We start from the raw sequence: 26,002 nt of genomic DNA, 5'->3' as shown, positions 1-26,002 counted from the left end.
AGTGGACAACATTAAAACAATGGGGAGGTGGGGGAGGGGTGTCTGGGCAGTTGGGCAAGGCTGTCACCTGAGCAAATTCTATGTTCAGAGATGAACCTGGGGAGCGTGAGTAAGCCAGATAGCACATGGAGGGAAATGTGAGGGTACCCTGATTGAGAAGAAGCCTGGTCTCATTCTAAAGCCATGGCCAGCGTTTCTCCCAGTCCTGGTCCACTGACTCACATTCATGTTGCACTGGCAGAGATGGCATCAGGCCATTTATCAAACCCACCCAGAGGGCAAGGCCTCCTGAGGGTGACGGCTAAAGGCAAACAAACCTAAGAGAGACCCAAGAGCTGACCCGGGGTGAAGGCAGCTGTTCCTAACACAGAGAGTCAGGGCGTGAATTTTAAGTGACCTAGATATTTCTAAAAACTTTGCGAATAAACTCTCTATTTTTATTTATTTAGTTAATTTATTTATTTTTGCCTTTTAGGGCTGTACCCAAGGCACATGGAGGTTCCCAGGCTAGGGGTAGAACGGGAGCTGTAGCTGCCAGCCTATACCACAGTCACAGCAATGGGGGATCCAAGCCATGTCTGTGACCTACACCACAACTCATGGCAACGCCAGATCCTTAACCCACTGAATGAGGCCAGAGATCAAACCCTCGTCCTTATGGATGCTAGTTGAGTTCGTTAACCACTAGCCACGATGGAAATTCCATAAACACTCTCCCTATTTTTAAAAATCAGATCCAGTCCTGGCTTTTCAATGAGGCTCTCCTGGACCACCCCCACCCCCCTGCCATGATCACCGTCATCTCCAGTAGTCCCCAGGCTCACCATGAAATTCCTCTTGCACTTGCTTTCTGCAACACTCACCCAATACTGAATCATTGACTTTCCTGTAACATTAGTTAACCTTTCAGGTGTGTTAATCCTGTCTTCCCCCATTAGATTTTAAATCCTCAAAACAAGCAAAGACTGTGTTTTATTTATCTTTTGAACACCCTCCCTCCCAGCCCCACTCCATAATCCCAATTTAATAGAAGAAAGCCAAAAATATATAAGTTAATAAAACAAACATTATTTAATCATAGGAAAGCAGACACTATCCTTTTGAGAAGGGCCTTGGAGCTATTTTATGGCAATTTATGAATTTCATGTGTCAAAGGTGTAGCTGCTAAATGCTATAAACTCTTTGCCATCAGCTCCACCATTCATCCACCTGGTGATATGGCTAATAAAATTTGATTTTTACAGCCTAGGCATACTGTTACCTAAATTACATTTGACCAATTACTGAAGTCACCAAACGTGTGGTACAGAATATACACTGTGTAGAAAATTCATCTGTGGGCCCCCTGGCACTCTCCATAATCGGACAGAAGTGTTTCAGTCATCTGGCAGTGTTTAATATTAGGAACATTTGTTTAATGCCAGTCACTAATTAAATTTATGTTCTTCCACCAACTGTTAGTTGGTTGGAGAAACCCAACCCCGCGTTTTAACAAACCCCTTAACCCATGTGGATTTCGAATATAACCAGTTGGAGGCTTGAAAGGAATTTCTCTGGAAATTTAGATGTAGGATCAGAAGTGGAAGGTGGGGGAGGGATGTTGGTGAGGGTGTTCCAAGCAGGTTAGAATAAGCTTTGGGGGGTTCGCTTTCTAAAATTAAATACTCAGAAGTAGCAACTATTTGAAGTACAAACTTAACTAAAAAAAAAAAAATTCTAACTATGAGACTAGGCCATCTAGAAGCTCTTTAAAGGTACTTTTATCTCAAAAGAAAGCTTGCACTTTAAGAGGCTGGAGAAGAAAAATAGCATTAAAATTAGCTATACCAGAAGAAAGTTCAGGAAAATATTCAAAAGTCAGATGCTTGTGTTTGTGAGAACATTTAAAACTAATTTAGTAACTCTTAACAACCATTGTGATTGCTGTTAAATTGGAACTTCTTTCTATTACCAATTCTAGATGCAACAGTTTTGAAACTCAATGACTAATAACTCCTAAATTAGCCAAAAAGGTTAAGACATTTTTTCATTATATTACATTGTGAAACTCTAATTTTGAGTATTCTTAAAGGAGGGAAACATTCTTTCAGTTTTATTTTGTCTCAGGAATGTAGGGACCTCTTGAGCTTCAAAGCAGGATGAAGGATTTGGGAGTAAGGAACATGGAAGAACATTTCCAAGGTAAAGTGTTGAAAAGGGAAGATTTATAAATGCTGATCTGAAAAGACAGAGTATTTTTTAAAAAAATGTATTGGCTACATTCACCAACTTGAATAAAAATGTTATTTGAACACTAAGAATGACAAGAAAATCTTTTTGGAAGAAGGAGAAAATAACTTGAATTGACACTATGACTCTCTTAAAGGCTGATAAGCCAGAGATGTCGAAGGCATCTGACAATAGAGTTTGTAAGGAAAAAAACCAAAACAAAACAAAACATCATGTCCAGTAAGCTTGGGTCCCCTTCCTCTCTTTCCTCCCTTCCTTCTAGAATCAAGATATGCCATCTGGTTGTCCTCACCCCCTCCTCTGCCCACATACCTCCCTACCACATCTCTCCTGCAGAGGCTCCAGGGCCGCTGAAGCCATGAATAATCTGACTGCAGAGGCCACAGTGGACTCCCCAAACCAGGGCCAGGTCTGGAGCTGCTGAGCAGAATACTCTGAATCTGAATAATCCACAAATTTGGCATCTTTGGGTAAACATTACCCAATAGAATCAAGGAATATTCCTGTCCAAAGGGACCCTATGCTCCATCTAGGCTGAGAGTCTCCACTGCTTCTGCACCCAGGCATCCAGTTGCTAGGCTCAGTCATCACCCTGCTCACTCAGTAGTGGTGACTCCCAGAGAGGTGAGAGGTGTTCTTGCCTCTATAAGTAAAGGGACTTCCAGGGAATGCATGCAGCACAGTGACACACCTCGAGGGTACTCTGGTATCTCTGCCTGGACAATTGAGAACCTGTGACATGAGCCAGTCTCTTCAAGGAAGAGTGGAGAAAGTGAAGATGTGAGAGATGTGGTCTTATCTTGCCTCCAGTCATTCACAGCATCACGCAAGTTCTCCTCAATGGAGGATTTGCTATCTCCTCCTCCTTCCCTTCTATCTACAAAGAACTCATGACCAACCAGCTAAACAGAGATACAGATCAAGATACGTGCACACATACTCATCTTTGATGGTTATCATGTGCAAAGATACATGTACAAGCAGAAAATTCAGGGGCATGGGGATCTACCTACTTACCTACTTAGCTAGCCATCCATCCATCCATCCATCCATCCATCCATCCATCCATCTATCCATCCACCTTATAGTACTGAAGTGCTTTAAGCTGTGTATTTTTACAATTCCTTATACCACTGAAGAGGGAGTCATAAGTTAAATACAAAGTCAGCAGCTGAATAGCCAAAGCCTTTTAAGAAACAACTAGCACAAAAGCTTGCTGTCCTATAAAGTCCAATTTCAAGGTCGACCAAGCAACCTCAGACTCTTGTGAACAACACATTCTAAATAATAATCTTGTGCCCTGGTAAATGGAGGCTGCCAAGGAGGCAATGACGTCTTATGCCGCAATAATCTGGGGGCAGGGAGGGGCAGAGGCGGGTGGCACACTGAACTTGTGAAAGTAAACCCTGTTCCGCCCCACTGCTCTTCATGAACTGAAAACTTGACACACACGCACAGAGTTCAGGTTGGGGCGGGGGTGGGGGGGGGGAAGACTCACCAAACTCATCGCATATGCTCTCATTTTCTATGAGTGTTGGGTGGTCAAAGGTGTCCCGACAGTACAGGATCTGAGGATTCTTGCTGACAACTGCAATGCCCCCCAGGGCTAATGCAAACTGGTCCGTGAGAATGGAAGACGGCTTATCCTGGATGCGTTTCAGCATTGAGCGGTACCGGCAGTACTGAGGGTAGCTGAGAACTATCACGTTCGTTTCTTCCTCGTCCTCCCCTAGACAAACGAGAAAACACTTCCATTATCTTCTCCCTCCAACAAAGAGCTGTCATGGCCACAGCGCAGTTACAGTGATCACTTCCGGTTTGCTCTAAACGTAGTCTCCAACAACACTTAGATGGGTTCCTCTTTAGCACAGTCTGGCTAATGCCAGCATCTTCTCACCCCATTGCCTCCGAGCTCCGTAATAGAGTCTCCAGTTGCCCGCAGAGACAAGAAAGAGTGGGATGGATAACCCCATAAACAGATTAAGCAATATTTGGGTCACTAGCCAGCAGAATCAAAAAACTGTCCAGGAAGATTATGAGATATATACACACACACAAAACCGGTGAGATATATATATATATATAAAATTTATATAAAATATATATTATATAAATAAAATGCATATGAAATATATGTATATATTTTATGTATATAAATGCATATAAAATATGTGTATATTTTATGTATATAAATGTATATAAAATATATGCGTATATTTTATGTATATAAATATATATTTTTATGTATATATTTTATGTATATAAATAATATGTATACAGATTAAATACATATATTACATATATATTTTAAGCATTAAAATCATCATTGTAGGAAAAACCAGTATTTTGTTAAGCTTCTTTATGCTTCTTTCCACAGTTTGGTGCTGCTTTTGTTGTGGATCATAGACTCTTTTAGTGCTTAAAGCCCCCGTAGAGTTCATCTGGCCCAGAGATGTCCATGCGTCTAAAGAGCAACAGCATCTGCTCTGGTGGTTGTTTGTGCAGTTCAAGAGATAGTTCTTGCTCTCTTTATTGTCCTGAGGAAGGACTGTGCTTGCCCACCCATTGAAAACAAGCGGCCATGTGACCGGTGAAAATATGGCAGAAGTGGGCAGCTACTTTAAGGTTTCTGGCAGTGGCTACTCTGCCAGTCTTGGTCTTGGAGTGAGGGTAGCATGGAGCAAAGCCCCTGGTTGTTCCTAAATGTCTGCAAAGAAGCCTTTGTTGTTTTCATTGAGACTGTGATTTGGAGGCTGTTTTTGCAGCCTCATCTATCTCAATGTGACTGATACATCCACCTTCTCCATCCTCCCTGCCAACCGATACCCACTGTATTCTGATGTTCCTCATATCCCGCTGGTAACTTGGCACAACTCAGAGAACCATGCTGAGAGGACTTCCCAAGCATCCCCACAAGAGCGTCATGAGAACCAGCTTCACTCAGGGAGCAACATTTCAGCAACTTTAGTGAAGTTCCTTCTTACAATAGTCTTAATGCTTATTTACACCCCACCATATTAAGAGCTCATTTCTAAAACCAGATTTGGCATGGATGAATCCTCTCTTCATCTTTAGTTTGAGAAAGGGCAACACCTCCCCGCCCCCACCGCCCCTTCTTTGGTATCCTGCCACCTGAACAATGTCAAGCTGAATTTAGGCTCTGTGATCCAGTTTGCCATCACTCTATACCCACACCACTGGGGTGTTGGTAAGCCATCCCCAGATATGCCACTTGCTTATCCAAAGGGAAAGCGCTCACTATTTCGAGCCTTTACCATACTGCAGGGAATTGCACAAAACAGTTGTTAAGGATACCAACATTATCATGACCATCTGGTAACCAGTGGGAGACAAATGAGTAAGGACAGGATATAATGATGGAACATCACCAGTACCAGTGGAAGGTGGGCATGTGACCTTTTCAGAGAGGAGGCCAAAACCCAGATGTATTTCTAATTACATTCCTTTAGTTCCTCAGGCTGGAGGTTTCTTCCAGAATGGAGATATTTAGCTGCTTTCAAGATGACACCTTGTAACACTTTACATTGCTTAGACTCCTGCCTGGTTTGTGGGTAGTCACTTTGTCAGCTGGCACACTTAATTAAAAAGAAACATGGGAGTTCTCTTGTGGCATAGTAGGTTAAGGATCCAGCATTGTCACTGTGGCAGCTTCGGTTGCTGCTGTGTAATGAGTTTGATCCCTGGCCAGGAACTTTGGTGTGGCCAAAAAAAAAAAAAAAGGCAACGCAAAGCAAGTATGTTACACTGAAGGACAGGTCCCAGTGAAGAGCAGTTTTAAGATGCTGATATATGTCCCAAGACATGTCAATTTGAGGTTTTTTACAGTAGACCAGGGCACTAGTCTACATTTGGGGTTCAAATCTGTGATTGCTGTAGAGTTAAAGTGAAAAAAAAAAAAAAGTTTCAGTGGAAACATTCACCAAACATCATCAGAACTCCAGAGTGCTAAGTACTATTTGAAGAAGTAGTGCCTAGTATGTCAATTGTATTTTTACACCCTATTTGTCCAAGATGACTAAGACTTACCCAAGACCATCCAAGATGAGAGAGGGGGTATAACCATGAACCCCTGGGACTTATCTCAAGTGTGCTCACCACCTAATAACATCTCCTGTACACAGCAAATACCATTCAAATCAACTAACCTGCTGACCCCAAAATTCTATCCATTGGAAGCTGTACTAGTTTCTCTATTCTTGAATTGAAATAGAGAAAGTTATGCTTCTTGGGTTGAATGAGGGTGAAAAAAATGGCTTTTTCAGAGTTACTTTTATAGCAGAAGATACCACCTGGACTCTGGGGACCACTTCATTTCCCTTCTATTCCTTCATTCTCCTTCTGTTTTTCTCTGACCATATTTTATGATAATTCTATTTCTAGTTTCTTCTGAATTCTCTATTCTGGATGACAATCAGCTCCCTGCCTAATATTCTGTGCTTAGAAATGACCTTTTTTTTCTCTTTACCTCATCCTAGCTTGAAACAGTTATCCCTCTTTCTTCACACAGTTTCTAAATCACCCATCAAACTATGAGTCCCTTTTTTTTTTGGCCATGATACACAGTGGCTTGAAGGGGGATCTGAGTTCCCAGACTGGGGATGAATGCAGGCTGCCACAGTGAAAGCACCAAATCCTAACCATTAGGCCACAAGGGAACTCTCTGAGTCCTTCTCTTTCTGTTGGAAGAAAAGCAGCAAATTTTCTCTGATCCCAAGTCATGTAAACATGTGCTATGATATCCATTCATTCTGGTAATGGACTGCTTGTATCAGAATCACACAGTGTGGCAGGGGGGTTGTGGGGGGGCCACTGGCTGTAAAACAGCAGACTCCGGGGCCTTACTGAGAACCTCTGACTCAGAATCTCTAAGGCTGGGGCCCAGGAATTTACATTTTCAACAAGTTCCCAAGTAGTTCACACACAGTAAACTTTGAAAACACTACCTGAGGTTGGCTTTTTGCATAGACTCATAGTGCTTTATTCGGTTGGGTTGTATCTCTCTATACATACATTCCCTCCCCACCCCAGTTTTCAGGTATATGCTTCTGTTCAAAACCCCATTCTACCTGAAACAGAATACAGGACCAAATTCCTTTCTCCTTGCCACTTTGCTAGGATTGTTACAGGTATCACAGAAGACAATAAATGTAAAAAAGCCCTCTTAGCCAAACACATGAGGAACCGATGCACTGCTTTTCTGTTTCAAGGCAGAGCAAAAACACTGCTATGATTTCTGGTAACTAATAAAATCTCAATATTTATAACTTTCAGACAACCTATCTTTTTTGTTGTTGTTCCTCACTACAACTCTTTTTTTTTTTTTTGCTGTTTCTTGGGTCGCTCCCGCGGCATATGGAGGTTTCCAGGCTTGGGGTTGAATCGGAGCTGTAGCCACCGGCCTACGCCAGAGCCACAGCAACGCGGGATCCGAGCCGCGTCTGCAACCTACACCACAGCTCACGGCAACGCTGGATCGTTAACCCACTGAACAAGGCCAGGGACTGAACCCGCAACCTCATGGTTCCTAGACGGATTCGTTAACCACTGTGCCACGGCGGGAACTCCACTACAACTCTTTTAATAGCATTACAACTTGTTAATATCCCCCAATTTATATTTAGAAAGGATAGGCAATGAGGTCCTACTGTATAACACAGGGAACGATATCCCATCTCTTGGGATAAAACATATGGAAAATAATATGAGAAAAAGAATGAATATATATATATGTACATTTATATATATATCACAAGGTCATTTTGCTGTACAGCAGAAATTGGCAAGACATTGTAAATCAACTATACTTCTGTAAAAAAAAATGTAAAAGAAAAAAAATATTCCTCAACTTAGATGGGAAAACTGAAGCTCAGATGCCCAAGAGATCAGCTCAGGATCTCAAAGAACTAGAAAGTGATGGAGGTGAGACTATAACCCAATTTTTTAACTCCAAGTTTGATGAGCTTTTCATTGTGACAAGGTGTCACTAATAATCATCAGCATCACCCTCACAGTAGTCCTTTAATTTCTTTTCCTACATGGGTATGATTGAAATAAAATATTTTTTCTTTGACACAGTATTATTATTATTGTTATTATTGGTTTGGAGATGTAACTAACTTACAATAGTAGGGATGAGGATGGTGGTCTTGAGCATGTAAAATAGGAGACATCCGTTTCATGGAGAACTGTAGAATTCAGCCAGTTAAAAGCAAGAATTCTTTTACTCTGGTTAAGTTAGCGTGTTCTCACTTTGGGACACTGGGATTCTCAATGTAACAATTTAACATTATTGACACAGTTTTCCTGCATATAAACTTTCTACTTTTTTTCCATGTGATAGGAAATAAAGCCAACTCGAGGTTGTGCAAGCCTAGAACTCCTGCCCCTCAGGAAGAGGTCAGGGTTACAGCTGGGACCTGGTGTAAGGTGGTAGCACTTAATGCTGCCCCCCCCACACACAAATTATTATAACTTTGTTGCTTATGAACAGAACCATCCAGATAGACCAGAATGTTGGCTTTGTCTGAACAGAGGAAAATTTCTAACCTTACAATTAGCTATTCCCAGAGGAGTCACCTTTAATATTTACAAAAAGCAGAGAAAGCCGGTGAGACTCTCAGGACCCTTGTGAAGAGGTTAACACGTATTCTAGGTGAGAGTTAAGAGACGATCCAGAGTAAAGGCAAGATCTGTAAGAATCAGCAGTTCATCTGGGTCAAAGTTTCACTGAGTGAAGATTCCCTGGGTCTCTTCTTTGGAGTTTAGGCAGAAGTTTCTAGAACTGGAGAAATACTATCTTTTTCAAGACAGAGTGTGGTCACCTTAAGATGAATGGTATATATAAAATTATGAGTTTGGAAGTGCTTTTGGGTCAAATATTCTATGCTCCTAAGTTTTGCATTAAATTAACTTCTTCCTGAAACAGCTACAGAAATATTATATTGTTCAACAGCTGTCATATTTTATTTTGCCATAGTACACTAAGAAACAAATAAAGCCAAACAACCCTTTTAGGAATTCTTATTTAAATTCCTCAGCTACTTCTTTCCTCCTATGTATTTCATACCACGCACATAAACAAACCCTCCTGTGCGAAGTTACGCCCAAAACAAGGGCCGACAATAAATACTACGTAGGACATTTCCCCCTTTCCAATTCATAATAGGTCTAGCAGATAAATCTAAGAATGAAAAAAAAAGAGTGGCTAAATTGCACATTTGCTTAGCAAAAGATAAACTGCTCCTGCAACAAAGATTTTCTTTCAACCACACCCAATAGGAAAGGAAATCAAAGTATTACCCTAAGGAATCTTTCTCTAACACACTTTAGTTGGTTTGTATTTGCTTGGGTTATATACACATTACTTGATTTCTGTCAACAGAAAATGACCAGCAATAAACTGCTGGTACCAAAGACTGAAATTTCAAACCAAAATCATGATATTCCATTAAAATATCGTCCCATTCCTCAAGTTCCCCCCACCAACCGAAAACAAAACAAAAAGGTGGGTATGCCTATTTTAAAACAAAATATCCAAAGGGAATAAGAGACCCCAAATTTCTAAACCTCATTTCAACTTCAATGAAAAAAACTTTGCCTATTAAAATTAATACCTAAAGTACACTGCTTGTAATGCTCAACCGAAATTACTCTAATCCTGCGCTTATATCATAATTACACGTTTTGTTAACCTCTCTCAATGTCAATTTTTCACTTATTTATATATTTTCAAAGTCCAAAACAGAATTCCACTGAGAAACTGTAATTATAACATGAAACTCCACCCAAGCTTTTCAAACAGTAACTGTATACCATTGCTTTTAATCCTCGGCATTGGGCTGGGGGGAAAGTGGGGGGGGGGAGGGTAAGAACAGGCATTCATTCTGAATAGCACGTTGCTCAAGTCGTCTTTGTAAAAAGAGAAATGCATGAAATAGCAAACACAATGAATTAATGGAGCATTGACTTTCAAATATCCATAATGACATATTTTAAAAAAAAATAGACAATGGTGGCCAAATGCACAGAAGGCTGAAAACATAAATTCTGGAGGAAAAATTTCCTTTTATCTCTTAGACAACAATTTAGAAATGTAACTTTCTTTTTCATTCTGTGGTGGGGGAAGTGGGGAGGGAAAGCTTGTTTCGGAAACATCACACTATTATGCTTACTAAAAACCACTAATAATCTACTCCTAACATCACAGTAAGCTTAAAAAAAATCTTAAAAAAAGAAAACAACCCTCTCACCAGGATTTTATAGAGCCTGGTGGAAAAAGTATGCATGTTCCTTCCTGCACCTAATTACCTCAACTGAAAAATCTGCCAAGTATTTTGCCCTTTGGTTCTCTTAATCGTATTAGGGCAAATGCATTTGGATGCCAATAGAAACAAACATTTAAAGATTTTCACTTAAAAGATTCCAAATATGTATGAAGGCTAGGTTGGAGACACAATGTCCCTCATCCTTCAAAGACAATATACAGTGTTCTTTTTTTTTTTTTTTTTTTTTCAAGCAGATATGAGTTTGCTCATGTTATAAAACCTGACGTCTAGTTTTGAGACAATTTAAGTAAAATAATGTCAATATGAGAGGCTCTTACAATGATTTATGCTTCTTTCTGTTACTTTATTACATTAGACATTCCTGTCTCAAAGCTTTATACTTTTCACTGTGCTCCTAGCAACGAACCAACGGCAAAGCATCAACTTTATACACCTGGCACCATTCCAATTCTTACTGCTATTGACAATTATATTGAAGTTTCCATTTAATTGCTGCTCTGTTGTGACACTGAATATTTGTCATAATTAGGCATTTCCTATTTTCCATCCACTCATTTTTGATTATTACTGAAAATGAAAAAAAATTTTTTATTCCAGAAAACCTAAGCATGAAAATTCTCCAGATAAGAGTAGCTACAGCTGTTACTATCATTACCAACATTGTAACATGCAGCAAAAAAAAAAAAAAAAAAAGAGAGAGAATATAATTTCTCGGAAGGTAATTTTCCTTTCAGTCTAAGTGCTCTTATTCATCTTACAGTTACTCAATGATTTCCTGTTCTAATTACAGGACATTATACAGAAAGACATTTGTAAAAGGAAAATGCAGCAGTGCCTATGACTAAATAGCCTGAATTGGTTGAAAGTGTTTAAAATTCAAAGTTGTACCTCAACTTTATCAATTCCTGGTTACAACTCTGTGTAGACGTGCACTATGCCCCCACTATATTTCTGAATCTCTCATAAGGCAGTCAAATTAGTACATGAAGTTAGTGCACATCAAAGGGGAAAATACAGTTGCAGTTAAACTGATGTTGAAGAGCTGGGGTGGAGGAAGATCAGTTAGTTGTATGTGTGTGTTTTCTCATCAAAGCTGTTGAATTGGAGGCATGCCAAGACAAGGAGTGGAAAATGTTAATAATAAAAATAAATTAAATGCCTGATTAAAAGGGAGAATGAACAAGATTCCATCCGGAATAGAAATGAAAATGCCACAAACTATTTCATAAAAACATACTGTGACGTCAATTGCACATCAGTATTGCACTGTTGTGGTTATTTTGAGAAATGGTTTGTACTGTAAGTCAGCTGGTACTGCCCCACCCTTAATGATTTTGTAATTCTCTACACAGTAAGCAAGTGGGGCAGCTCTGAGATTGCTAAGACAGAAAACAGACCTAGCCAAACAGAACTGACAATAAAAAGATAATGTACTTTTAACATAACAGAACAAAAAGATTGGCTTTATTAGCTGAAAAAAAGCCCCTCCTTTAAATGGTCCCCAGCTTGCCATTTGTTTTGATAAATGAAAAGACAGATCTTCCCAGGATAGGCAACAAAAACACCACTGGAGAACTTATAAAAAGAAAATGTGGGAAAATATATCAGGGCATGGTTGCAAACAGAACAAAGAATATTTCAAATGTAAAACCCAGAGTTTCAACCGGCTGTCTCCAAATGCAAGCTGCTTCAAACGGATGGACAAATATAAAAATATGTACTAATATGCTAATCTCAGCTTTTGCCCTATATTATTGCTTCATCAATTTAAAAAAAACAAAAACAAACAAACAAACAACAACAAAAAAACAAAAACAGAAAGCTAAACTAAAACTCAATGCTGCCCTCACTCCAAGGAATAAATGAACCTGCTGGGAGGTAAAGCCAGCCCCACCCGCAAACTGAAGAAGTGACCACTGAAGCCACATTCAAGAGCCGCACTACACTTCTTCCTGAGAATTTTGCATGCTCTTCTCAGCCATATTTAAATGTCACCCAAGTCAGATATTGTGCAATAGCTATATCTACTGGTGAGACCACATGGCTAGGCTGACATGTAGGTAAAAGTGGTGCCCACAAGTGGGGTGTGATTCTAAGGGGCCTGATCTACCTTAACGTGCCTCCCTTTCACAGGGTTAACTGTTAGGCTACAGTCACCCATTCACTTTTAGTATAAATGAGTTTCAGAGTCTTAATAAGAAAATATAAAGAGCCCACAAGAACACATAGAAGCCATTGCTTAAACAAAATTTCTTCTCCTCTATAGCTGGGTCCAAGGTTTTCTCACAGATTAATTTATGCACTTATTTATTTACCGATGGCCCAGAAAAGGCTATTAGATTTGAACTTAGCTCAACTCAACCCTCTCTAAGAAGCCACCTTGTGGGAAGCCACCTCCAAGATCCAGTTAACTCCCTATGGTTACCATGACAAAGTTGCTATAAGAGAAGGAAATTTGACCATCATTAGCACAACTGGTCTTAAAAATCATCTTAACTTCTGCCATCTTTCCCCTTAAAATATCTACTCAGTCTTTCATTTTTCATGTTGTAACCTAACACCTTCCATCACAGCAAGAATCACAATTCCATTACTGCAGCAGCCATGTAACGTTTGAGAGGCCCTCCTGAACCCCTAAACTCATAAATAAACCAAATTAAGGTGTGATACTGGACAAATCAATAGCAAAATGATTAACTTCCATACATTAGTCATTCAACATGTAGGATCCAAATCTGTGCCTTAACAAAATGACTAATCACTATTTGTCATGATGTTCATGGACATGATTATTTCATAAGCAGGCAATGCCGATCAGGCTAAATCTTATTTCCAATATGGTTTATATTAGGGGATAAAAAAAATAGTGTGTGGAGAACTAAACACCAAACACTGTAAGACTGGTTAATATTGATTACTTAATGCCTAGCATTTTGAAGGCATTCTATACACACACACACACACACACACACGTGTACATACATATATGTATACATTATATAACAGAATGTATATTATATCTGGAAATAATATTATATCATGGTATGGCTACTTTCATTAAAACTATGTGATTATTAAAAATAATAAAATTAAATAACATTTCAGGTCATGCAAAAATGCTTCTGTTATGCTCAGTGAAAATAAGAAAAGTATGAAATAATATATTTGGCCCCTTGTCTTTTATTTTAAGAGCATTACTGAGATATAATTCACATACCAGATAATTCATCCATTTAAAATGGACAAGCTTTTAGTATATTCACAAAGTCGTGAATCCATCACTACAAATTTAGAACATTTTCATTATCCCCAAAGAAAACCTGAACCCTCTCACTCCATCTGTTTGTCCTGCCTTAGTCCTAGGCAACCACTAATTTACTTTCTGTCTCTATAGATTTGCCTATTCTGGACATTTAATATAAATGGAATTGTATAGCATGAGGTTCTTTGTCCCTGGCTTCTCTCACTTAGCAAAATGTTTTCAAGGTTCATGCATACTGTAGAGTGTATCAGTATCTTATTTTCTTTTTATTGCTAAATAATTACATTGTATGGATATACCATATTTTATTTATCTGTTCCATCAAGTGGTGAGACACTCGGGTTGTTTCCACTGTTTGGCTTTTATGGATAATGTTGCTATTAATTTGTGTAAAAGTTTTTGTGTAGACATGTTTTCATTTCTCTTGTGTATATACCTAGGAATGGAACTGATGAGTCATAAGATAATTCCATGTTTGCCCTTTTGAGGAACTGCCAGACTGTTTTCCAACATAACTATCCTCTCACATTCTCTCCAATGGTGGACAAGGGTGCCGTTATTGCCACATTCTCCCTAACACTGGATATTATTTGTCTTTTGGGAGCCATCCTAGAGGGTATGAAGTGCTATCTCACATTGTCTTGTTTAATACTTAAAAGTCATTAACAGTGGGTGCAGCTAGGTTGTGAGGTTATCTGGGATTCTTATTTTCTCCTCTGTTTGCCTGCATTTTAACTGTGTACTTTTTTTTTTTAAGACTGGGACATCTGGTAAATTTATATGGAATTTCAAGAGATCTCATGTAGTTAATCTTAAAGAAAAAAGTTGGAGGACGCACACTTCCTTGTTTCAAAATTTACTAAAGAGCTATAGTATTCCAAGCAGTATGGCACTGGCAGCAGGGTCAAATATGACTGAATAGAGTCCAGAAACCAATTTTCAAATCTGTAGGTCACCTGATTCCCAACAAATGTGCCAAGACCATTCAAGGGCAAAAGTACAGTCTATTTAACAAGTTGTGTGGGCAACACTAGAAATCCATAGGTGAAAGAATGCATCTGGACCCTTGCCTCACACCACATACAAAAATTAATTCAAAAGTAGATCAAAGATTAAAATTTAAGAGCTAATACTACAAAACACAAGAGGAAGTCTTCATGATCTTGAATTTCACAACTCTTTCTTAAGCATGACACCAAAAGTGCAGGCAACAACAAGAACCAAAAAATAGATAAAATGGACATCACCAAAATTTAAAAATTTTGTGCACCAAAGGACACTATCAAGAAACCCACAGAATGGGAGAAAATATCTGCAAATCATATATCAAATAAAGGATTAACATGCAGATACATAAAGAACTCCTACAACAACAAAAAGATAATCCAATTTAAAGGGACTTGAATAGATATTTCTCCAAAGAAGTTATACAAATGGCACATGAAAAATGCTCAATATCATTAGTCACTAGAGAAATGCAAATCAAAACCGTAATGAGATACTACTTCATACCTACTAGGATGCTATTATTTAAAAAATAAATAAAAGCAAAAACAATAACTCTGAGTTTTGGTGAGGATGTAGAGAAACTGGAACTCTCATACACTGCTGGTGAGAATATAAAATGGTGTAGTTGCAGTGGAAAAGAGTCTGGAAGTTTCCTAAAAAGCTATATATAAAATTACCATATGACCCAGTAATTCCACTCCTAGTTATATATATCCCAAAGAATTGAAAACAAGGACTCAAACAGATACCTGTTCATTTATGTTAATAGCAGCATTTTTCACAAGAGCCAAAAAGTAGAAACAACCCAAGTGTCCAACAATAGATGAACAAATAAACAAAATGAGGCTATGCATACAATGGAATATTATTCAGCCACAAAAAGGAATGAAGTTCTGACACACACTACAATGTGGATGAACTTTGAAAACATTGTACTAAGTGAAATAAGCTGGACAAAGGACAAATATTGTATTATTCTATTTACATGAGGTATGTAGAATAGGTAAAATCTTTCAGACAGTAGAATATAAGGTGCCAGCAGCTGGGGCCAGAGGCAGGGAATGGGCAATTACTGTTTAGTGGGTACAGAGTCTCTATTTAGGATGATGATGAAGCTGGAACTAGACAGTGGTAATGATTACACCACACCATGAATGTACTCAATGCCACTGAATTGTACACTTAAAAATGGTTATAATGATAAATGTTGTATACGCATCTTTTATACAGTTTTTAAAAAGAGGGGACTATCTGGCAAGGGTTATATTTTCTATGTGGATGCACATTTTTTTTTCTTTTTTGGCAGCTCCTGCAGCATAGGGAAGTTCCTGGGCCAGACACTGAATCTGAACAGTAGCTGCGACCTAAACTACCAAAGCAACAATGCCAGACCCTTGACCCACTTTGCCACAGGAACTTGTATGTGGATGCACTCTTTTGTTTTTTACATTTGAACCTTTTAATAATAAGGTTTATTTATTTATTTTTTTTTAGGGCCTCATTTGTGGCACATGGAGGTTCCTAGGCTAGGGATCAGATCTGAGCTGTAGCCCTTGGACTATGCCACAGCTGCAGCAACGCCAGATCCAAGCTACGTCTGTGACCTACACCACAGCTCATGGCAATGCTGGATCTTCAACCCATTGAGTGAGGCCAGGGATTGAACCTGAGTCCTCATAGATCCTAATCAGATTCATTTCTATGAGCCATGACGGGAACTCCATAATTTTATTCTTTAAATTGAAACATATTTGACATGTGACATTGTGGAAATTGAAGCTGTACAGAACATTAATTTGATACATTTACATACTATGATTGCCCCTGTAGCTGGAACCACTCTTAACTGCTTCTTGAAAGGAAAAGAGATGTCTCTTCCAACCAGTAACTAAAATACGAACTCCTGGAGGACATAGCATCAGTGTCCTAATTTCCTGTTATCCCTTCTAGATCTTTGAAGGACTGTGGACAAATGTAATTGCCTATAGACAGCCTGACAATAAACATCTGAACTTTCGGTCAATGAGTAAAGTCATGTCATTAGTTCACTCTAGGCTCTGGACCAACAGCTCTTCCAAAAAGGCCAAGAGCCTTGGGAGAATGTTATCCACCAGAGAGTGCTGCAGTCATGGGCTCTTGGGCCTTTTTAGAGGATGGGGACAGGAGTCTCACTTTTGTGACTTTTTAGAAAATAATTTCACCACTTGAGAAGTTTGTGGACCACCCTCAAAGTGCTGAGCCATCTCCAAACAACTGCACTGACCCCTAGGAGCTCACATTCTAAGGTGGCCAGAGTTGTTTGCATTGCACTATTTTCTTTCATATTATTGTAGGGCTTCTAGAGCAGTTAACAAGGACGGCAAAGGCTCCTTTCTTCTACCAGTGGCTCACCTTAAAACAGGGGTATTCCAAATGGTGAGCCCCACCCAGAGGGTCCAGGAAGACTTTCCTAGGGGAACCTGCAGAGGCATGAGGGCAGATCCTCAAGATCTGTATCACTCTCTACACAGTTTACCTGCTCGAGAGTGAGCCTGCATTCAACACAGCCAATCTCCTTCACCCACCTACTTCCCTGAGTCGTCTTAAGACCACTAAAGAGACAAATCAAAATACTGGTTTCGGATAAGCCTCTTTTATTGATATATCAGGGTGCCATAAACCATCGGCTTTGATCTTTCCCCTTTTCCACATATTTCTATTAAAGGAGAAGCTTGGCAGTAGAAATTGAGTACTTTGGCCTGTGTTAAGATGCTTTGAATTCAGAAAAGCCAGAGCTATAAAGGTTAATGATGCTGATCCCTTTAAATGTAGCTGGAATGTTCTGCGAGGCTACCAGATTTTTAAAAATAAACTGGATAAAACCTAAGGATAAAATTTTCACAAGATATTTTCACAAGATATATCAGAACTGTTGCACTTTAATAAATGCAGATTTGAAAACAAAATTTTATCAAATGATAGATAATAGTTATTCTAATTATAGTCAATCACTATCTTATTTCATTCCATATCATGTTTAACATTTTCTACTGCCTATTAACAAAAAATTCACTCACATTTATGACAAAAAATTTAAATGTCCACTTAAAATTGGGAAAAGGCATATATACAGTTTTTGAAAAACCTTTCAGAGTGGCACTAGTCAATAGAAGCATAATGTGAGCCAAGTATGCAATTAACACCAAAAAAGAAGAAAACAGATAAAAATATTTTTTTTCTTGTCTTTTGTCATTTTAGGGCCTCGCCCATGGCATGTGGAGGTTCCTAGGCTAGGGGCAGAATCAGAGCTGCAGCTGCTGGCCTACACCACAGACACAGCAATGCTGGATCCGAGCTGCCTCTGTGACCTATACCATAGCCCAGGGATCCGGGTCAAGGCCAGGGATTGAAACCTTAATCTCACAGATGCTAGACGGGTTTGTGTAACCACTGAGCCAGGACAGGAGCTCCATGAAAATAATTTTAATAATTGATTTTACCTGTTTTTTTCTTTTTATGGCTGCACTTGCGGCATATGGAAGTTCTCAGGCTAGGGGCTGAATCAGAGCTGCAGCTGGGGCCTATGTCGCAGCCACGGCAACACCAAATGCCACACCTATGCTTGTGGCAATGCCAGATCCTTAACCCACTGAGAGAGACTGGGGCTTGAACCTGCATCCTCACAGACACTATATCAGGTTTTTAAACTGCTAAGCCATGACAGGAATACTGATTTCATCTTTTTAGCTCTAGTTTTTTTACTATTAAAAGTAATAATTCAGGGAACATTTTGTCTCCCCCCCTTATTGTTTTTTTTTTTTTTTCTTTCCCTTAGGGCTGCACCTGCAGCATGTGGAGGTTCCCAGGCTAGGGGTCTAATCAGAGCTGCAGCTGCTGGCCTTTGCCACAGCCACAGCAATGCCAGATCCAAACTGTGTCTGCAAACTACACCATAGCTCACGGCAATGCTGGATCCTTAACCCACTGAGCGAGGCCAGGGATCGAACCTGCAATCTCACGGTTCTTAGTCTGATTCGTTTCCACTGCGTCATGACAAGAACTCCTTTCCCCCTTATTGAGATATAACTGACATATAATTTAGGCTATATGACATAATGATGTGATATATATAAAGTGAAAATGTTTTATCTTAAATCATGTAACAAGTGCAAGTATTTCTCTAGGGTACATTTTAAAATTTTTTATTTTTTAATAAAAAAATGTTTTTTGCTGTGCCAGTGGCATGTGGCATTCCTGGACCAGGTACTGAATCTGTACCCCAACAATGACACAAGCTGCTGCAGGGTAACGCTGGGTCCTTAACCCAGTGCACCACAAGGGAACTCCAGGGTACATTAAAAAAATTATTTGATCTAACCCAATATGCCTAAAACATGAGCCATATCAAGAATTACTCATGAAATATTTTACATTATTTTTTCCTATTAAGTTCTAAAGTTCTATATTTTATATTTCCTGCATCTCAATTTGGACAGGCCACATTTCAGGGGCTTTAGTGGACATGTGGCCAGTGGCTATCATGTGGGATAGCATAGCCTCAGAGAGTCCACCAGGAGAGAAATCTAAAGGCCACTGGGTCAGACAACCTGGGCATGAAAGGCAGCTGGGACAACAGGGGCTGTTCTGGGGAATGGGCACAGTCCCCCTAGTGTCTTTCAGTCCCAGACTCCAGGAGCCTCCAATCTTAAGAAAAAAAGGTTCAGAAACACAACTGGGAGAAGGGAACCAAACAGGAGGAAGAACCACGATCATGGCTGTTATTTTATCGTTCTGATAACCCAAAAGCCAATGGTAACAAGCAATCCTGGATCATTATTTTAGCAGAGATCCTTGCTTGCCACCTTTGGTTTCTGGTGAACCGTAAAAATCGATTCAGGAGCTCCTGCTGTGGCACAACAGGACTGGCAGCATCTTAGGAGCACTGGGATGCAGGTTCCATCCCTGGCCTGGCACAGTGGTTTAAGGATCCAACATTGCTGCAGCTGCAGCTTAGTTTGTGGCTGTGGCTTGGATCTGATCCCTGATCTGGGAGCTCTACATGCCACAGGGCAGCCAGGAAAAAAAAAAAAAAATCAAAGTTAAAAAAAAAAATTAAAGGCTTCAACTCTAAAACTTGGTGAGAGCCCACTCCTCTGGTTTTATCAATTCTCCTGCTGTAGAGAGTTACAAGTACAGCCGGTGCCATGTCCATAGACTGCCTGCTGTGTTTTCTGTCGCAATACCAGGAGAACATCAGTTGTTCAGAATGGGTATGTTTTTTATTTTCCTTTTTTTCCCCCAGTGTGCACAATACAAAAATTAGTTTAACATCTGAAGGAAAGAGATACTTATAAGACCTAAGGAAACTGAAACCACTGCTCAATCTCACAGCAATGCAGTCATATAAAAACTCTGGCAGCTTCTCATGTGTTCTCACAACATACTGTGGGAGAACATCACTGAAAGCTGGTGAGATGGATATTCTGTTCTACTTCCTTTTGTACAGTGTGAGCAGTGAGTAAGCTGATGTAAGACACAGGAGGAAGAATCTGGCTTATTCACATTTCCCATAATACCCATCATCAGCTGAAAATCTCTTCTACTGCAAATGTCTCCCTTTCCCCAATCTCGAGTATCCAAACCTACTTCCCTTTTCTCACATGCCATAAAAGACATGCTAAACAAATTGCTGGTGACTAACATATTAATTCCAGTAATAATTCTGTGGTTTCATACCACAAGTTACCAGTGCTACAGATCTCCATTCTGGGCATCTCTCAGATATTTCTGTGACATATTATATTAGAGCATAGACTGGAAAATTATGGGCCAAATCCAGCCTGAAGCCTTATTATTATTATTATTTTTTCTTTTTAGGGCCACACCTGCAGCATATGTAAGTTCCCAGGGTAGGGGTCAAATTGGAGCTGCAGCTGCCAGCCTACACCACAGCCACAGCATCACCAGATCCGAGCTGCCTCTGTGACTTACACCGCAGCTCTCAGTAATGGCAGATTCTTAACCCACAGAGCGGGGACAGGGATTGAACCTGCATCCTCATGGATACTAGTCGGGTTCATTACTGCTGAGCCACAATGGGAACTACAAAGTTTTACTGCAACACAGCCATGCCTGTTCCTTGACATACTGTCTGTGGCTGCTTTCATGCTATAGTGGTGGAGTGTGTAGTTGAGTCAGAGACCTTTATGGCCATTAAGTCTGAATTATTCACTGTCTGTCTTTGTTAACCTCTGCTCTGGAGAACAGATCATTGCTTCCAGAAATCTGTTTTCTTGGATCCTTCATGTCAGCTGAATTCCTAAGGTATGGGTACTCTATGACACTACATGGAACTTATTCCTGTAGGACTCTCCTTTCTAGACTGTGGCTTCTGTGAATGGCAGGAACTGGTCTCTACCAAGTCCAAATCCCTAACACTGTGCATACAAGTGAAGCACCCAGCAGGCTTTCAGTTAACTTTCATTTCAATTCATGTTTCAAATGAACGCTTTCCAGTTATTCTTGACGCTCTTACCGCTACCCTACCCCCAGATCCACGTCCTGGTCACCCCACCTTGCTGTGTGAACTTGAAGGTTATATAACTGGTCTTTCTCCTACCCTGGGTTTTGCTTAGTTCAGCAAATGGGAGAAACAGTGGGAGATCAGATGGTGGGAAAGAGAGAGTTGGGGGATTTCTTCCCTGGTCCCCTTCAGCTTTGGCACCACGCTTCTGGCCGTGGCTGCAGCCCTCCACCCCTGCAGTCTCCTTGAGACCCAGGCTTCCACCAGAACCTCTCTTGCTTCCGGTTGTTCATCACCCCTGCGGTTCTCTTCACCTTAAGCACAGCTCTATAAATCTTCCCATCATTAACATTTTTTCATCTGAACCCTCTGAGAGGAAATCTATTTTTGCCTCAGTCTTGAATGATACTCTGCCATGGTTCCCATTTGGCACATGGAAGGATGCCCCCCGCCCCCCATTTCAGAGATTAAATGAAAACCAAGAAGGGACATGTGTCCTGTGGATGATCACATTAGAACCACTGAGTAGTTCGTTGAAATAACAATTCCCGGGCCCTCTTCTTGCCATGCTAAACAAGGATGCCTAAGCAGGGCCTCTGGATTAGCGCTTTATAACAACCACCCCAGGGGGAGCCTGGGGTGTTTCATCTCCTACTGAAATAGCTGGAGATGTTCAGCTTTGGGGGAAGGATGAAAAGAAAAAGAAAACGAGTTTGAAGCAATTGCAGAGTGTATGAGAGACCCTGAAGTCGGATATATAAATAGGGAAGAATTAAGCCAAAAAGGAGCTCAGCGCTCCCTCCGATGACACAGGGGAGCTGGCGCTAAAAACAGGAATTACCTGTTGGTAACAGAGTTAAGCCCCTGAAAGGCTACACATTTAAAAATCACATATTCCATGAGATTGGCTTCAATGGTTTATCTGCTCATTGGTACCAGCAGAGCCGTGAGCAGAAAGATCAATTGCTTCCAGAGTCTGGAAAACAGGAGCCCTTTAAATCCAATCATTTATAGAAAGATTCAAAGCAGTATCAACTGGGAAAGACCAGCAGGGCACAATGTTTACCAGATCATGATGTGATCTGGGAAATGACGACCTCTCGGGGCTTTGGTTTTCTAATCTGTAAAATGGGCATAAAAATAGTGCCTTCTGGGGGGAGACATGAATTAAAAGATAAAAAGTACTGATGCTAGTGCGTAGGACACAGTGAACACTGTGAGTTACTATTATTTACTGCTTTGCAAGTTGTCTCCCCAAATATTCTAAAGAACACTGGTTCCTGAGGAGAGAAGGGGGCATGTTACCAAGAGTCATATGGAAAAAGGATACAATTTTCCCTTTTGGGAAAGGGTATGGAAATCCAGTATGGCAAACACTGAATTTAGCAAAGTTAGAGAGACAGTTTCCTTGGGGCCTTTAACAAGCTAAAGAGCCTTTTGGTCCACAGGATGGAATATGCTGCCTTTCCTGACTTTCACCATGAAATCCTTTCTTACCTGCCTTACCCTAATAATAATAATAATAATAATAATAATAATAATAATAATAAAAAATGACTCATTCTTTTTTTGGAGTTCATTTATGGCTAGTGTTTCTCTGATCACATTTTGGGGGCTACTCACCCATATGTCGATTACATAGCCCCAAATGATGCACTATGTACCCAAATTTTGATTACATTAACACCAGCCCCCTTCAATCCCCATCCTGCACACACACACTATTTAACACTATGTAATTACAAGTAGTTTATTATGTGTGGTATTTGCCGATTTGCATGACACTTCAGAATTTATAATGTCCCTTCACACACTGAGATTCACTTAATCCTCTTAGAACCCCAACTGAAGTATATATGGATACCTCTATTTTTTTTTTTATACAAGAGGACAGAGAAACACAAGGAGGTGGATGACTTGCCCAAGGTCATGCATCTAATGGCAGGGACAGGTCACCAGGCATTCAATGTCATACTGTCCCCATCATGCCCCACCTACCTCCTGCTTGGCCCCAAATAGGCGGCAGGAGGGGCATGAGAGGGGCTATGGCAGATTCATGAGAGTCTAAGAAACTCTGAGACCATCCAGTGGGTGGGTGGCCTTGAGAATGCACATAATTTTATGAACTGATGAGAAACAAACTTCTCATTTCAAGTCGTACTATTAGAGGGGTGCTTCCAGCCTCATGTCTCTAGTCTTGAAACAATCCCCTGAGGGAAGCTTTGATTTTGTCTTCTTTGGAAGATAATCTCAGAAGGAGACTGCCAAAATATAAGATACCTTTCATCAGCACACTTCTCTGCTTAACCCCTCAGGGAGTATACTTTAGGCTCAGTGAAGCCAATGGTGCTACTTCTCTCTGGGACCCCCACTGCTTAGATCCCAGGACAAAGACCCACAAGCCATCCAACCCTCGTCACACCCAAAGCTCACAACTGCACTCTCTGCATCATGGAAAAGACTGCATTCAGCTTCCAGATGGCCATCCATCCATGGACTGGTCAGCCACCCCTCCCTGTGGATTAGGAGCTGGCAAGTGGCAGGAGGACAAAGACTAAAGAGCTGGTGGCCCTCCCCTCAAGGCTCTACAGACTAGGAAAGGGGGTGGGCGTGTGAACACACATTCCGGTTAAGTGGTCTGACAGTGGAGGAGGCAGATCTTGGATGCCAAAGGGGTGTCAAGAAGGGCTTCCAAAAGAGAGAGCTTGAGCTAGGTTTTGAAGGATATATAGACATGCTCTAAAGCAGATAAAAACAGCATCCTTGCCTGAGCCTATTCTATGTGGCGGTCATGAACACCTCTCTCTCCTCCTCCAGATAACCCTAAAAGGTGTATTATTATCCCCAGTTGCCAGATGAGGAGACGGACACATAAAAAACACTCAGTGACTAACTTGCCAGCAGTCACACCACTAAGGAGGCTGGAGAATGGAACCTGGTGCCCAGGTCTGCCTATCTGCCGCTGACTCTAAAGGAGAGAGTGGTGGTCAGTAAAATAGAAGAAAAGGAGGTTTAAAAAAATGCTGTTTGAGGAGTTCCCATTGTGGCGCAGTGGAAACGAATCCAACTAGAAACCATGAGGTTGCTGGTTCGATCTCTGGCCTTGCTCAGTGGGTCTAGCATCCCACAATTGCTGTGGTGTAGGCCAGTGGCTATAGCTCTGATTAGACCCCTAGCCTGGGAAGCTCCATAGGCCGCAAGTGCGGCCCTTAAAAAAAAAAAAAAAAAATGCTGTTTGGATGATGACCAGATTCACAAAGAAGAAAAAAAATACGTCAACTATATTGTTTACAATTTAAAATGCTTCCTTTTTCATTTTTATCTCTAGCACTTGGCTTGTCATCTTCAGCAAGTCCTTCCCACTCTGTCCACGTAAAGATCCCTTTTAATAATGAAGGAGAAAATAATGAAGGAAAAATTTAAAAAAATTCTTTTTGGCTGCCCAATGGCATATGGAGTTCCCCGGGCTGGGGAATGAACCTGCATATCCCAGCACTCCAGAGACACTGCTGATCTCATTGTGCCACAGCAGGAACTCCAATGAAGAAGGATATTATTAATATATTTTGCCTCAACTGAAAAGCAAACTCAATTTTACTTTTTTCTTCATGGGAGATGTGGACAGAGAACATTCAGATAATAGGTGTTATCGCTCATGAAGACGGAACCAATATTTTGTGGCTAAATGCCATTCACAAAGCACAATTTAACAGCTCTGTTTAGCAACTCTTTAAAATCAAGTTGATTTCAACAGTCTTTGAACACCAGCCAAGATGCCACCAAAGTATAAATACCAGCAAATATTGCATATGATAAAAATTCCATGCTTGTCTCCTCCTCTGACTTAAGAAAATTACCTTCTCCTCTCCTACCTTAAGACGAACTCATTGTAATTTTTTTTTTCTTTGTTTGTCTTTTTAGGGCCGCACCCATGGCATGTGGAAGTTCCCAGGCTATGGGTCGAATCGGAGCTGCAGCTGCCAGCCTACACCACAGCCACAGCAACACCAGATCCAAGCCGTGTCTGGGAACTACACCATAGCTCGTGGCAACGCCAGATCCTTAACCCACTGATCAAGGCCAGGGGTCGAACCTGTATCTTCATGGATGCTAGTCAGATTCGTTTCCACTGAGCCATGACGGAAACTCCAATTCTTCAACTCTTAATGGGAGGAGGAAGGGAAGGGTTCAACTATGGTTGAAATTAGCATCCATCATCCAAGTCTTTTTATTGGCTGTTAAGCTTCCAGGTCCTTGCTTCAAGTCAAAATACCCAAAACGCCCTTCCCTTGTTCCAGTAAAAAAAAAATGCTGAAGCTTAGAGCACCTCCAACACCAGTTATTTTAAGGATTTAGTCAGAGGCACACATGAGTAGCATTGGAAAGAGCCTCGATACTCGAAAGCCAAGTGAGAAGCCCTGAGACCCATCCTCGACCTCTCTCCCCAGCCGGCCTTCAAATCAATCAGATCATTTAAAGTCATCTCTGTTCTTTCTGTTTATGGGGGCCATTTCTAGACCACAAGGCAATTCAACTTACCACCTCAGGTAGTATTTCTATTTTAAGTTTGCTCTTGCTTTGAATCTGGAAACAAAAATCCTATCTTCCCTTACACAAAGGGAACCAAAACAAGGAGTTTCCAAGGCCCTCTGTCCCCATGAGGATGGTATGTCCTCCCACCTTTCTCTAAGGGAG

General features: G+C 40.5%; 1 protein-coding gene across 1 annotated transcript in view; it reads right to left on the bottom strand.

Moving 5' to 3' along the window:
• Positions 1-26,002, bottom strand: part of ARID5B (AT-rich interaction domain 5B) — a 190,357-nt gene that overhangs the window by 93,291 nt on the left and 71,064 nt on the right. The window contains exon 4 of the mRNA XM_047760258.1: positions 3,728-3,958. Within this exon, the coding sequence (XP_047616214.1) occupies positions 3,728-3,958 (231 nt within the window). The remainder of the gene's footprint in view (positions 1-3,727; positions 3,959-26,002) is intronic.

This window comes from Phacochoerus africanus, chromosome 15, assembly GCF_016906955.1.
Source record: "Phacochoerus africanus isolate WHEZ1 chromosome 15, ROS_Pafr_v1, whole genome shotgun sequence".
Classification (NCBI taxonomy): Eukaryota; Metazoa; Chordata; class Mammalia; order Artiodactyla; family Suidae; genus Phacochoerus; species Phacochoerus africanus.
This window is presented reverse-complemented; position numbering and strand designations above follow the sequence as displayed.